General features: G+C 39.7%; 1 protein-coding gene across 12 annotated transcripts in view; it reads right to left on the bottom strand.

The window, feature by feature from the left end:
• Positions 1-9,532: 9,532 nt before the first annotated feature.
• Positions 9,533-15,921, bottom strand: part of GTDC1 (glycosyltransferase like domain containing 1) — a 204,669-nt gene continuing 198,280 nt past the window's right edge. For 9 of the 12 annotated variants that reach the window (XM_030485913.1, XM_030485911.1, XM_030485924.1 and 6 more), the window contains one exon: positions 9,533-11,692. In XM_030485913.1, the coding sequence (XP_030341773.1) occupies positions 11,420-11,692 (273 nt within the window). In that variant the 3' untranslated portion in view covers positions 9,533-11,419. Of the gene's footprint in view, positions 11,693-12,014; positions 14,293-15,921 lie in introns of those variants that run through there. The other 3 variants (XM_030485927.1, XM_030485921.2, XM_030485928.1) reach the window with 3 other exon arrangements.

Here is a 15,921-nt window from a genome sequence, read left to right as displayed (position 1 = left end):
CACACTAGTTAAAAAACAAAACAAAACAAAAAAACCCAACCAACAAACAAACAAAAAACACTCAGAGGGTCTATTGCCCTTTTTTTTTTTTTTTTTTTTTTTTTTTTTTTTAAGTGAATTTAAAATTTTCTTTTCCCAAACTTGGAGAGAGGTGGCATGACTCTGAACATAACAATAACACAATTTTCTTCTGCTGCTGTTCAAGAAATACAGTATTTTTTCCCCTCTGTTTGCTTTAAAAATTAGGTTGCTAATGATAATTTTCCTCTCATAGATGATCTTGTACTTTTTAATGATACCCATAGTTTTCCTCCACATAAATGACTAAATCCTCACAGAAATCTCTGTCTTGATTAGCACTCCTGCTAGTAAAATTTCACATACTAAATCAGTACCAGCTGTAGCAAGAAAGAATGAAAAAGGCAAGTGTAAATGTTCCATATGCCCTACCAAATTGGCATCTGTGTCACTAACCCTGTGTTTTTTTAAACAATTGTATACATACATTCTCAGAAGTGTTTTGCTCACAGGATTCTGCAAGCAAAATTTCCTCTGTTGGTACATCACTGAAATGTCACATCTAAAAAAACCCCAGCAAGTAGTTTTTCTTCTTCTCCTTCCTACACCCAAACCTGACATGCAATTAAATTAGTTACCTTGAGTTTACTGCACCTTTATTCTGATGTCTACTCTCTGTAATCTGACACTGAAGCACTTCTGCAAAGCTGCTTCACATTTAGCGCTTGGTTATTAGTAACACTACTGAAAGCCAAAGCTACTACGGCATTGTGATTGTTTCCAAGCTGAATTCAGAAATAAGGACTCGAGTTCCAACTCGGCTGTTGGGGAATGCTGTGCTGGGAAGCATTCCTGCAAACCAACATCTCGTCTTTCGTGTGACTCATGAATGATGATGCAGGAGGAAGTTCATCTCGGGGAGAGCCCAGAGCTCTGACCTAGCATGGTCAGTGACTCAGCTTTTTCATGCAAAATCAAGATCTGGGATCCAGATTGGTGATAGTTACAGCCTCTTGGACAATCCTGACAGTAGTAAACTGCCTGAGCACCACCTGCCCCATCATTTTGCTAACAGAAGAAAGCCCAGAATACAATGCAGTAAGTACGCACACAATACAACTTAAAAGTAACCAACCATGTCCTCAGCAAAAACGCTTTTGACTCAATTTATGACTATCCTGCAACTGGAATTTGATCAGTATGGCAAAACGGACTTTCAAAGTTAAACAAACATTAACTAGCACTCCAAATGGGTAGCAAATGCCGCAGTCTTCCGGGGAAAGATGATACGGAGCCATACTGTCCGCTGGTGTAAGTCAACCTAACTTCACTGGACTTCGGTGGAGCTGTGCTGATTAACACCAGCTGACTGTCTGATCTACTGGAAACCCAAAAGCCAGCCATCATGTTTCCCTGACATGAGATGATATAAAGTAAACAGGAAGAATTAAGAACCAGTTAAGGGCATTAATTAGATGTTTCTGGGAATAATAAAATATTTTTCTCATTTCCAAAAGTCAGAAAGACCCTCTCTCCTCACACTCTTGGCCATGACAAAGTGGTGACACTCATTATGTTCTTTTCAGTGCAATACAGAGTGTATATTTGCACATCATGTCATGCCTGTCCATGGTAATCAGAAACCATTATTTCCAAAAGCTCAAAATTCCCTCCTGGACTCTGGTATGCCAAGTTTTAGTTCACAGTGATTTCTTTTTTTTTTTTTTTTTTTTTTTTTGTTTTCATGGTTGATTTATAATTGCTGCAAACAGAAGTTTATAATGGAAATGTTGACAAACCATAACTACAGTGTCATGTTAACACTACTATTGCTGTCTCTCTGTCAGACTTTCCTTTAACCCTATGAGCCGAGACTTGTATCGAGTATCAACAAAAGCCCAGAATACACAGGGCATAGTAGACAGAGCAGAGCACTGGAGACAAGACTCCTGGAATAAAATCCTTGCCTCAATGAAATCAAAGGGATTTTATCCCTGGTGTCTAGTCTCACTTCTGCCAGACACTTGCTGTGTAATTTGGACAAATTTATCCTCTGCAAAAAGGACAGGAAAATATGTTCTACACTTACCTTACAAGTGTTGTGGCATAATTAGCAAATCATGCTATTAAAGGAAGAAGAGGAAGGCTAAGGATAAATATAAATGCTACCTACAAGTGATTTAAAAAAAAAAAAAGGCAAATATTATTCTAGGCATCCTCTGCGCATGGGAGGCAAAAGGATCTTTAGAGCTCTGCCCACATTTATTTACACAGAGACATCAATATAAAATCTCCCTGCAACACCTTCAGTATTCGGGTCTTGTCTCACGTGTGTGATTTTCAATTTTATTCCTGGCTTAGGTCTCATTCTTGACATTTTTGTCTAGGTTTTGTATGCAATAATATACATACATTAGATGGTGTTGAAACCATCAACCCAAGTTACTATTTTTAGCTTAGTGCAGAGGATGGGACAGAGACATAAGTGACAATTAAAGAGAATATGTTCAGAGCTGTCATCAGCAAATATTTTTTTCTCTTGCCAGGAATCCTAAGTGTGTAGAAGGGCCTCCTCGGCAAAGTTTTTAAGGTAAAACACTTGGGTCATTAAAAAGAAAACCCCAAACAACTAAGTGACATCACCAGGAGGCTGGGCTGCTGAAAGTTTCCTAATCACTGAATTTGTGAGAAAACTCTTATTTGTTCCCTCAAATTGCTGATGTGCCTCTCTGCTTCTGTACTACCCATGCACAGAGCCTGCAGATGTATATAATTTACAGAGCTTTCCTCATCAGGGGATTAGGCAGCCCTCTTTCAATATGTATAAGAAGTACAAACACACACTTACCCACTATGTTTTACGCCTGCATGCAACAAACAGCTGAACAGATTGCGATGAAATTCAGACACTGACAATCTGACAAAAAACTTCTTTTTTGCCTTAAAATCTGGCTTCCAGAAGTTTTGTAAATCTAAATATTTTATTTGAATACTGCAAGGGCCCCAATCTTACGGAAAGCCTATGAAGCAAACATGTAGATATATCTAGTTAAAGGAAGAAAAAAAAAAAAGCACAGATGCATACACAAAACTCTTATTTGTTGCAACTTGCCAATTTTCACAATGACTCGGGTGCGTTTTCTCTCCCTGGCTCCCGAGACTGTAACTAGACTCCTCTAATAAGCACTTTTTGCCTACCAGTGTGTCAACGGTGCTTTAACAGTAGTTTCAGTGTCAAATTGCCCTTTCCTCAGCAGGGATTGTTAAGCCTCTCTGTATTATACTTCCAAGACTCTCAAGAGCTGGAGTTGGGAGATATAATATTTTCTTTGAAGTTTGCATTTCACAACACACTGGGATGCAAACAAGCTCCAGTTTCTCAGTAGTCAAACAATTCTGGCACACAGGGACTAGGGCTAAATATTGTACCAAATTTTCTAATTATGTCTTTGTGATATTTACTACATGATGTTAGGTGAAAGCAGATTCTAATCAATATAAACCCCCTTGTCTAAGCAGTACATCTGGGCTTTGAAATATTCTGTTTGTTTTCTCAAAATTACCCTGTAGCAAGCCACCATAACAATATAATATCTTAGTCATGGAAAACTTTGGAGTATTTCTGATAAACTTATCATAAACAGATGAGTGCTTTCTCTCTTGCTGTATTAAGGTGATGTAAAATGTGAAGATAAAAGTCAGCTGTATGCATAAAATCAGAGACTTATGCCAACAAAATGCTATGTTTACAAGTTTAAATGCTCAAAAGTCTGAAAAAGCAAAAATTAGGATTCTTAAAGCAAGACTAACTCAGCCACATGGCACATCCTGGCAAGCACATTTAGCAAAATAAACATTAGCATATTCATATACACATTTCTAGAGTAACGTATTTTTGATGTGGCCAAACTAATTCAACAATGGGAATCTCAACTTTTCTCATTTTATGGCCAGATTCTCAGCTGGCAGAGATATATTATTTCAACAAACCGACATCATCTACAGCAGCTAAGCAGCAGAATCACTTGCTCCTGAGCAGGCAAGTGCCAGATTCTGATGCACTTATGATGACAAGTCTCTTTTTCTGACTTTAATATCAATATTCATAAAACAAGATAGACAGATGTGATTAAGAATCAGATCCTTAACTAGAAGCCTGAGCCTTCCAGCAAAAAACATTCATGAGAGTCACATTTTCGCCTGTATTATCTCATGTAAGAGACTCAGAAGGAATCCAGCCTCCCCGGTACAAGTATTTTACAGCATAAGATGCGGACAGTTGTAACTCTTTGGACCTGAACTTTGGATGATGCTAATTTTTACTGACTCTCTCTACTTTATCTGGCAATTCCTTGATTTGTTCTTCCAACAATGACAAACTGCACCAGATGGGAGCATCTCCCTGCTCACTAGGCACATGGGCATGTCAGTGTAGGATCTGTTCCCACATTGAAATCTTCCCACAGAGAAAGTTTACTATGCTGAGAACATTCTCTATGGATAACAAGTTGGATCTGGGCTCCCAAAGCAGCTGCCTTTGCAAAGCTGGCTTATCCCATCACCTCTGAATTGCCCTCGGTGGAAAGGACCTCTGGATGGCACAGGGCCAATACTGCCAGCCTTCTGCCATTCCAACCTGACTGCAGGGCAGGCACTCTCCCATCATGCCAGGGCTCGCTAGCCCAGGATAAGGAGATCTAAAAATGACATAAAGCCCCCTTTGCCCCACCTTAACATGACCTATGGTAAATCCAGCTTGGCTGGGGCTGAGGATCAAGGCCCTTAGACACTCTTAACTTAATGCTGCAGGTAGGAATATAACTCCTCCCCATTAGCCACTGTTTATTTTTATTTTTCAAGTGACCAAGGTCCTGGTCACAACTAAAGTCCCACTGAGCAACATGCTCTATAAATATGGAAAAGCCTCAAAAATTCTCAGTTGAAGAAAAGAATACATGAAGAATAGGCAGTGAGATGCAATTGCATGCAAATTGTTTATATATACTATGTGCAAATAGTTTGTTGTTTGGTTCTTGTTTTGGGGTTTTTTTTCAAAGGATCTTGAACCTCACCCAGCTGGACTTGGAGCATGCGGAACAAGTTGGTTAATTGTTAACAGGCTTCATAAAGGCACAAGGGGAATTAATCTTTAGATCACCTCTTTTCCCTTTTACAAGTCCTAAAAAAAACCTCCAGAAAAGCTTAGCTATCCATCCCTTTTCAAACAATAAATGTTGGTGTTTCAGAGTAAGATAAGAAAAAAACCAGAAAGACTTCACACCTTTGGGGTCTCCAGCCTGCAAATAAACTGGATAGATATTGGCAAAGAGGTTCTAAAGTTAGTAGGGGCGACAGACAGAAAAAGAGAGAGCAATTACTTCCTTTCCACAAGTGATCATGCCAAAAAAACCCCAGATTTGATTAATAATTAAAAAACAAACAAACAAAAAGCCCCATTATCCTGAGAATCAGGAATAAGTCTGGCCGGAAATTTCATAAAGGCCTAGACATATAAAACCAAAGGGTTATAGGGCAAATTCTGACTTTGAGGCTTTGTTATAGGCCCTCCACATGAGTTGGATGGCTACAGCAGAGCCCGCTCTGTCCCGGAGTGGGGAGCTTCCGTGTAGCAGTGGAACACCCACCTCCCTCTGGGACTCGTCCAGGAGTGCCTAGGCCACAGGGTGGGAACAGCCATCCGAGAGCCCTGGGACAATTACCCAGTAACACCCCTAAACTCTGAAGATCTAAAGATCCCCTGAATAATCCCATTCAGGGAGAAGAATTATAACCATGAAGGGCAAAACTGAGGGGAAATGGGATCCTTCCTCAGGCCCCTGACAGACAGAGAGAGGACAATGGGGAAAGAAGAGCTAGCACAAGTTTCCTCAAGTATGTCCTCAGCCACCGCAGTTTCAGGCGAGTTTCCAGAGGCAGGAACTAAAAGAATATTATAATTTTCTTTGGGGGATTAATTACTTTGTCACTTGTTACCTTTTGTTAGAGGCGTGACACCACGTAACCTTGTTGCACAAGGCACCAGATGTCCATTTGGATATCAGTTTTGAAAGAAAAATGTTTGTTTTCCTATTTGAGTCCTCAAGTTATATCTTCTTCCTCCTGAAAAAAACCCCAACATTAATTTTAAGGCAAGCAGACATCAAAACATGTTACAAACGATACAGATGGGTGCCGAATGCTCTGGGTGAAAATAATAAATAAAGGCAGTCCTTCCTCCCGCTCACATTTGCTGGAGTTGTGTATCCCCTTACAAATAAAAAAAGTATTAAGAACATGTTATGAAAAATAACAAAGAATAGCAGAGAAATCAGAAAGTGAGTGGCACTTCAGATGGAGTTTAGCAAATTAAGTCATTGACCTGAAGAGGAGATTAATACCAAACAAGGTGCCCCTTCTTCTGAAGTAATGAATATTCTTCAAACAGCAAGGGAGCACTGACTGCTGTTTGATGCTGATGACATTGAAAATTTAGGAGAATAGAAATTCCATCATTTTTCATTTGTATGCAAATGTGTCTGTTCCAGAAATTAACCCCTGAACCTCATGTCAGTTTTCATCTGGAGGAATTCTCTTCGCTAGCATCACACAGTGCAGCCTTGCTGCTATCCTGGGGTCACTGGGGCTTCCCCACACAGAACAACACAAAACCCCAAAACAAAACAAGAGAAAAAAAAAAAATGAAAAAAAAAAGGGAAGAAAGCAGGGTGGGAGAAATTGGCCAAATCATGCCAGGCTTTGTTTACCCCCATTAATGGAGTATAAAGGAGCAATAGAAGCAAGAGCACGTTGTAAAATGCGCATCTCTAATGCATAGCTCTGGGTACTGGCATAATTGCAATGCAAAATGCAGCCTTACCTCTTTAGGCAGAGCAGCGGCCACTAATCACTTCCACTGGTGTTAAGGTGAACCATGGGCCAATATACAAACCGTATTACTCTTCCTTTCAGCCAGGGCTTCCACTGTTAAAAAGTTCCTTTGTCACTTAGCACCTCAGACAAATGCTACTATCTGCATGTGAAGTGGAAGGAGATGATGGAAGCTTTTTAATTGATGTGGATTTAATTATGCTAATTTAGACAGCTGTAAAGCCTTTTCAGTATAGCTGCATAACGGGACCAGCAAATACAGGTGTCCTTCACAGCAAGCGCTTAATGTTTAACCTTAGTTGTTTTGTAAGAAAGGGAAAATGCAAAGTAATGGTTAACCAACAGAAAGCTCTATTTCTTGAGGACCTAAAGAGGACACTTCACTTTGATTCTCCATACAATCCCACTCAGGGTTGAAGAAATCCACACAGCTGAGCAGAGCGCAAACAGATTTCTTTGCAGTGATTCCTGATCTGATGGGTAAGGCTGAGGCCAAAACAAGAGGGTTCAGGTTTGCCACAGGCTTCAGCATCCTACACAGAGTGTCCTTCACTTAATTTGAGCCATGTCCAAACAAATGCTTAATTTAAGACAGCCTTTTCATCTTCCTTCTGCAGTCCATTCTTGTCATCTTCCTTAATTACTTTTATCCAACCACCTACAGCATCACCAATGATTAAAACCAGTAAGCAATATCTTCTTAGGATGTTCCCTTGGCGTCTTACCTGAACCTCTCTGAGATTGCTATGCCTCCACCTTTCCCAACATCCCTCATCCCACATCCTATGTCCTTTCTCTAGGCTGGAGCTGACACTCCCAGTGACCATCTTGAGATCCATTTTCTCAGGGTCAGCTTCCCAAAGTGGCACCGTATAGCGCTGGTACAGCTTGAAGGGAAGACTATAAATGCTTGGCCAAATGTGAGGAAGGGATCACTGAACTTTTTTAGCACAGGATGAATCATAACCCAGATGTGCCTGTATCCCTACCATGGGCAGAGGCAGCCTCAGTGACCAGGTGCCTTGTGTTCAGATATCACCTCGAAGCTATCCTGTTCAATAGCACTTTCTTATTTGTATGACCATTTTTCTTTCTTTTTAATAGAAGTTGATAATTATTAAACGCTTGTTAGAGTAGTACCAAAAGCTTTGGCATTCAAGTTCTGGTAGACATCACTGAAGTAATTTCAGGTGTTACTGGGCTGAACTACATATCATTCCTCAGTGATGCAGCAAGCATAGTCTGGTCAGAAAGTCAGAATTTGGGTTGTGCATTCCACCCAGACATCTTTTTTATGGATTGCTGCCAAACCAGTGAATACCCTGGAAATATACACTGAACCATCAGATGGAGTTGATTTGTGTAAAGCAGGAGGGTGAATATTAAATCCAGGTGTACAAAGCTATCTGCTGCTACATCTTCTTTAGGTCTCTTTAGAGGCAGCAAGAACAGAGATAAGGGGAAAATTGTTTTCCCATTATGCGACGCAATAGGTAGTCTTGCTCTGTGATGGGAAATGCTCTGCATATCTGTGTCTGTCTCCATTGACGTGGCACTTGGATGCTACACTATCTCCAGTAATGCCTAAAGTGCAGTAGAAATGAGCTTTTATCCCATTCCACATTGAGGTTATATGATTTGCCCAAGGTCATTGAGGGCAGGGACGGAAATTCAGATTTTGATTTTTCTTTCAGTGTTTGATTCCCCGGTGTCAAATTGCATCCCTTTCTTTCCCCACCTTCTCCTCTCTGTCTGAAGTTTCACATTCTGAGCTCCAGGCACTAGCTATGGCAATCCTCCCCATTTTGGCAATAGTTCCTGTTCTGAGAAATGTTAATGACAGGCACCAAGGGGTTAGCAAAGTACTGTACTTCAACCAAATTAACCAGCTTCTAAGTCTGCAAATTCTGCTGCCTAGATACAGATAATTCTTCCTGAACACTTAGTCCCCTTGTCCCCCCACCTCCTCCTCAGGAACAGCCAACTGCAAAGCACTACATAGTTATTACGTTCATTTGCATATATTATAAGCATTAGCTTGACAAGCTTGCTGGTGACAGCATCAGTCATACTTCATTCTCCTCCTGTGGTCCAAAACTGGATTCAACATCCATAGGCCCATGCTGGGCTCTCACAGTAGCTGAAGGGCCAAATGTCAGTTAATCTGGAAGATATCCTTTCCAACAATAGCACCTTACTTCCTGGCTGGCTTCCCCTGAAGTTTCCTTGGTTGTTCTGGCAGCTGGGACACAGACAACTCATTTGGGGTTGGGTCAAGTTTTCCTCTTGGCTGCTTTGAGCTCTTTGATGCCATTTTCCTTGACTCACCCTTGATTATGGTGAATGGTCTCTATTACATTTTCAAATAACCTGATATCCATAAGAAAGGCTTTGGGGTAGGTTTTACTTCAAGTGTTATCCATTCTTACGTTTTCCTGATGCAGAAATGTAAGAACTGGTCCTAGAGCCAACCAAATCCTGGTGCCTAGCCCAGCAGTATATCAAATTTCTTTTGCATATCCAGAATGAAAATGCACAGCCTTTTTAACAGGGACAGCCCATGTACAACATACCAATGTAAGCACTCTGTTCTGTATTTTAACAGATTTTAGGAATTTGTGGGAATTCTAACATTGGAGAGTAAAAGATCAGAAGAAATGCTCTTGCAAAACATACAATTGGGTGCTTTGATAACTATAAAGTTGCTTTCTTGGACCAGAAGTCCACGTTAGAAACCAAATAAAATATTCAAAGGCAAAAATCTTGCAAAGTTTTCTCCTGTGAAAGGGAAAATATGGTCTATGCTATACCAGACCTTCCTTTTGCAAAATATGTTTAGGAGTTGCCATGAAACAAACAGTATTCAACTAGAGCTTGACAAGTTTTGCTAAAGTTGCATTTATATATATTTCCAGGAATGATTGGTTTGGTTTTTCTTTAAATCCAAGTGTCAAGTTCCATTTCAGACCACATATAAATATAATTTTGCTCTCACATAATGCTTTTGTATCTGGTGTAATTCCATTTACTGCAGTGGTGTTACCTTTCAGTTTCACTAATAGGAACAAGAGCAGAATTATGCCAATTAAAAAAAATCTGCTTAGAGAAAGAAATACAGAAAGAAAGAACACAGAAATAAATACTTTCTCTGGCTTGTTTAATATATTTGTTTGTCCAAATTGTAACAGAGATATTTATTTCAAGAAATATTGTTTGATCAGCAAGAGTAAACATTGATATATCTTAAAGTCCAACAAGCAGTTTTTACAATTCATCAAACGACACCTAACTAAGATTAAGTTTAGTCAGTCAACTAAAAGAAACAAAAAAAGGTTTCAGGTCATATAATTATACCCTTCTGTTTCCCAACTTTCTTAGAAATCTCTGTCTAAAACTAATCCCAGCATCTGGATGCCTTGAACAATTGGCTGATTTTAAAACATATAAAAACTCTTATTTCATCCTTAGCCATTTTAAGGTCTTGGTGCTTGCACGAAGTAACAATGCTTAGCAGTACGATATACTGCTTTCCATCTCCAAAGCACTTTACAAACATTAGCTAATTAATCCTCACAACACCCCTGTGAGGTACGTAGGTAAGTATTGTCATCCAATTAGGTAAGTATTAAGCACTGTTATCCCACCAGATAAGCATTAAGGTCTCCCATTTTACTGGGGATCCTGAGGACAACAGGTTAAGTTACTTACTAAAGGTCACAGGCGGAGTCGGTAGAATAAAACTTGGGATGTTCTGGTTTCTTGCTGGCTATTCAGGCATCCGGGCAGCATCCCGTGCTACTCCCTCCACAAAGGCATCCATCAATATCCACATGGAAATTAGGGCTTTCTGTAACCCTTCCAGACACAGAACCATGAGTACAGGGGAGTGAAAAGATGTACCTGAGAAGCACAGCTTCCTCTACCTGAAGTGGGCAAAGATGTTATTGCCCAGGAAATTTCTCAGGAATTTCTTTAAGAATAAAGGTCTTGGACTGAGCTGTTTTCCTGTGTGTGCATGTGGACATGCATTCAAATGTATTGTCAGGCCTCACCAGTCAAAATCTCCTTCCTCTCCCAATTTACCTTTATTTTCCACTGTTTTGTAAAGATGGACTCATATAAAAGTCTCACATGCATGCCACAAATATATAAACTAATTGATCACGATTTGCATCTTCTTAACATGAAAAAGTCCAAACTGAAGCCCCAGCTCAGAGGCTTCTGGGTTTGCCAGTAAGCTTGAATCCACAAATATACTTGATGGGACTAATCCCTTTTCAGAGGATCTAGAAAACAGGACTAGCCCAGCACATTTTGGGGTTTAACCTAGTCTCAACAGATATCAAGCTGTTGAAATAATATCATCCGTTCCCCAGAGACAACCTATGTGAACATCTGTTTTAATTTCACTTGGCTGGTAGAGGAAAAGTGAAAGCTCCTACTGTAACTCCACTTGGAGCTGTGTTTGCAAGTTAAGAAAGTCTTGATTTGGAGTCCTATGGGTTTTATGAAGTTACTGAATTCTAGACCAGCATATGAAGATCCCAAAAAAGAAAAACTCACCCCTAGTGAGCCTGTTACAAGCTGCAATACCAGGCATATTGCAGGGTCTGCCCAAGGACCCATCATTTGCTGATACATGATGGACAGTCATGACTGTCCTCTGTTCAGCAATTTGGCACTTGGCTAGTGGCAATGTCATCCTGAGGGAGCAGCCCCGGTGTGATAGCAGCTCTTCTTCCAAAGGCAGGGGACTGTCACAGCACTGCTCCAGCTCTAGCTGGAGCTGACGCAAAACCCAAGCATAAAAAAAAAAAAAAAAAAAAAAAAAAGGTAAGAAAAAGACCTCATCTAGATTTCGACTGAGCTCATTTATGTTTTCAAGTGGAAGGTGGGTTTAGCTGAAGTAAATGACACAGTTGTTTTTAGATCATTCAAAATTCATGGCAGTTTGATCCCAAAGGACATCAAACAAACATAACTGATTTGCCAGGAATCCCTACAAATTGAGACAACCAAACTTTGCAGAGTTCCAGCAAAAGTCTTAATCCCGTTCTAAGAAAGAAGAAAAAAACCAAAAAAAGACTAAACCAGAAAATTTCTGTTTTACTCATCTACACAAAAACATTTTCAGTGCAATACATTCCAAGATCAAATGCACACAAAGTAGTCCAAACATTTAACATCTTGAAAACTCAAAAACCCTCCAACCCACAAACCAATTAACAAATAAACAAATGGAAATAAGAGTCAAGAAAAAGAAGGTAGATTTAGATTCTGTTGCATTCTGTTGCAAATCTGAGAAAATTAACACAAAATGCAGGTAACAGCTATACCATGTGTGTTACAGTCACAAGAAAAAAAAAATAGGCAACCAAAACTGTGACAAGAATGTGCTCAGTTATTATATTCTTTCAAGCTTGGTCTGCCAGCACTTTTTCCTTTTTTTTTTTTTTTTTTTTTTCCTATGTACTGGTCATCACTGTCTGCCAAAAGACTTTTCGTGAATTTGTGCAATCCCATTTCCACAAAACAGAGGAAATTATGTTTCCCCCCGACCTAAAGACTCAGCTATAGGTTTTACACCATGAAATGTATCTGTAAGCTAACACAGTGACATGCCACCCCCCTGCCTAAACAATGCCAAGCGAGTAGTTAAATTTCAGTGTGGGTTATGCAAAATGAAAGGATTAAAAAATGAAAAGAGCATTCATGTCATGTTGCTCCTTTAAAACATTATCACATAGCTCCTTTTTTTTCCTAACCTGACCTTTTTTTTTCCTAACAGTTTATGTATAACTTAATATAACTAATTCTTTTGAAATAATGTTCACAGTATAATTGGTGTTATATAGTTCTAACGTACATTACAGAATATTCTGTCACTAGGCACTAAATTGAAATTTTAAAGAAAATGATAGAAATAGCTGTAAGGGAAAAAGTACCCTTTTAAATCTAATTTGCTATGCACCACAGTAGGGTAATGGATGCAATGAAAGTTCCTTTATTGAGTTCCCATGTCCAAAAGGTATTTAGGTAGCAAAGGATGTTAAGTAGACCCCCTGTGCTCCTCCTTTAAGTAAAGATAGCAGGAAATAAGGTATATAGGTTTGTGTCCTCCTGATTTTTATTTCCTCAGGAGTACAACTTACGCAAAGGGCACCTTAGGCTACTTGGAGGATCACAAAGGGTGCCCTCGACCCCCTTGCTGTCTGCATGAATAGAAGCATCTAAAGGATGGCTGAAGCCATACAGCGAGTTAAATCCTTCAGGTGGGTCTTTTCAAATTCCAATAGTGAGGAGTTACTGGAGAATTGGTAAGGATTTCACTAGGACCCAGCAGGTTTGAGATCAAAAGCCCTAGTTAAATAAAAGCCTGTTGGGAAATCTTAAAACCTCTTTGTAATGTAACTTAAAAAAGTTAATACAAAGAGCCCTTAGACTGAAGCCTGTAACAGCATGAACAAAGAGTATATCAAAACTGATTCCATTAAGGGAAGGCAGACAAATAATTTCATTTAATTTAAAGAGAAATCAGATATGTCACTCTGCTAAAAACTAAAAAGCATACTAGAAAAAAAAACAAACAAACAACTACACAGATTTTACAATATATACACACCGATCTGTGAACAATAGAAATATATATATACAATCTATTTATAAATATCTTTCAGAACAGAGAGGAGAACATTACATACGCATGTATATGTTTAAGTATCAATTCATCCAATATGTGCATGTCTGTGTATGTATAATTCTAGCATATACATATTTTTATCATTTATGAGGCCTCATGCTGGGCTTTCAAATCTGCAGTTAGATACATCTATATATGTATCCAGAAAAACACAGCTGAAAGAGCCCCTACATTCAAACTGACACAAGACATTTTTCAACCCAATTAATTAAAAAAGACGGGTGCTCATCAGTCAGCTGGCACAGGATTTTTCTCCATCATATTGCCGAAGTGTCATAGTGTTAGTTGTGCAGCATGTTTAAAACAGAAAATCTGGGACTAGGATTTAGATATCATTTATTATCTGACCTCTTTCTGAGCAGCTCTTACACTTTTAACTCATTGGGAGTTCTGCACCAGAGGTAGGGAGGTAGGAAGGGAGAGACACAGAGTTAAATAGAATCATTTCTGTTGGAAAAGACTTTTATGATCATCCTTTCAGAGACATGCTTGAAGATCTCGGATGTCAGCTGCACATGCGCTGGGGGTTCGTGCACAATTAGCACAAAGCAAGCTACCTTGTGAGCATCCTACATGCATGAGATGGCTGTGTCACTACAAGAAGGTCCTTGGGCTGGGGGGACCATGGCTGGGTCCTCACTTCACAATGGAGTCAGGTCACTTGGGTGCAGGATGCTCTGGACCCCCTGAGAGGAAGGAGAGTGACATCCTGTTGCCCCGTGGCTCACTCTCCACTATGGAGTCACTAACAATTTTGCACCCTGCACCCCCCAAGAAAGCAAAGAGGGAGGCTGAATTTTACTGCATTCATGAGGTTTCTCTTTATTATCATGGTGCGGGAGATGTGGATATCTCATTAGCTAAAAAGCTTATTTTCCTGTTTAAGAAATTATATTCCTCTCACAGATTTCACAGGCTGTACAGCTCAAAGAGGGAGATGTATGCATTGTACAAACGAGGGTGAATGCCTGCAAAAATTGCTGTTAATGTTCTACAGGATTTTCTTTTTTTAACTTTTCTCCTTACAATTAAAATCTGACATTTTCATTCAACAATGTTAATCCTGAGCTCATTATGCTCATGTATAGTGGGGGAATGGCATCCACTCATCCTTTAAACCCTGCTTCATGCTACCGACCCCTGAAACGCTGCCCCTAAAGCAGGCACAAATCACTTTGTCCCTGTACTCTCTAAGAACAATTTTTCTGAAGATAAGAAATCAGCAATGTATCTCACATGGTGCCTTTCATCCCAGAGAGCAGCAATAGTTTCACAACCTACACCAGTGGCATTAATTTTATTATATTTTTTTTAGACCCCTAAAATACATAGCAATTCAAAGCCTTTTAACTATAGGCATCAATATAATTTTATGCCATTTCTGTTTATCTTGAGTGGATCCCACCAAATTCGTGCGGGGACCACTACTTATCAATGGACCATCACTCTGTGCACAAAATCACTGTGGTATCTGCTGAAGAACTGCTGTTTACAATAGCAACCCCAGAAAACTGGCAAAATGAAGAATGCCTGATTGAGATAGGACCACGAGGGAAACGCAGGCGAAGGGTATTGGTATTTAGGGGACCTCGGTCTCAGTGCTGTGACTGATATCCTTGCCCTAGCGACAAGTATCTAATAATCACAAGAGGTAAACGTCACTTTTGGCTCCTTGTTTGAGAGAAAATATCTCAGAAAGCACTGTATCTAATAATATCAAAGATTGTGGTGGCTTCTGCATTGCTGGCAATTTTTAGACCAGTAGAGGATGAGGTTTTCTGGTTCAAACAGGAATTAATTGAGGCAAGTCATGTGGCTTATGTTATACACGTGACACCAGATGATCCAAATAGTCCTTTCTTGGCCTTATAATCTACACATAACCTTGTGGAGGTACTGCTCTCCTGTGGATTAGTGGCAAACCAGTGCTCCTCTTGCTTGGATGAGTTTTCTGATCTAAATACCATCCAGACCTGCGTGGCCTACAGGATTTGACTGGATCGCAGTCTCAGACGGAACCATTGCCAATTAATGCCAGACATGCGATAAACTGAGGTAGGACACTTCAGGTTTTGCGTGATTCCAGAGTATCATTAAGCAGCTATGTAACAAGCCAGGTCTGAAGAAAAATAATTTTGCTATAAGGACACTTACACATATTATTTTATTCTTGCTATCTTTACAGTACGTTGCACTGTAAAAGACCCACTTTCAGACACCGTAGAGCTCTTTGGCTTTGAATTAATCAGATTCATTTGCAAGAGCAGGGTATAGTTGTGGCCATTTTACAGACCACAAAAATTGTAAGATTCCAG

This window comes from Strigops habroptila, chromosome 5, assembly GCF_004027225.2.
Source record: "Strigops habroptila isolate Jane chromosome 5, bStrHab1.2.pri, whole genome shotgun sequence".
Classification (NCBI taxonomy): domain Eukaryota; kingdom Metazoa; phylum Chordata; class Aves; order Psittaciformes; family Psittacidae; genus Strigops; species Strigops habroptila.
This window is presented reverse-complemented; position numbering and strand designations above follow the sequence as displayed.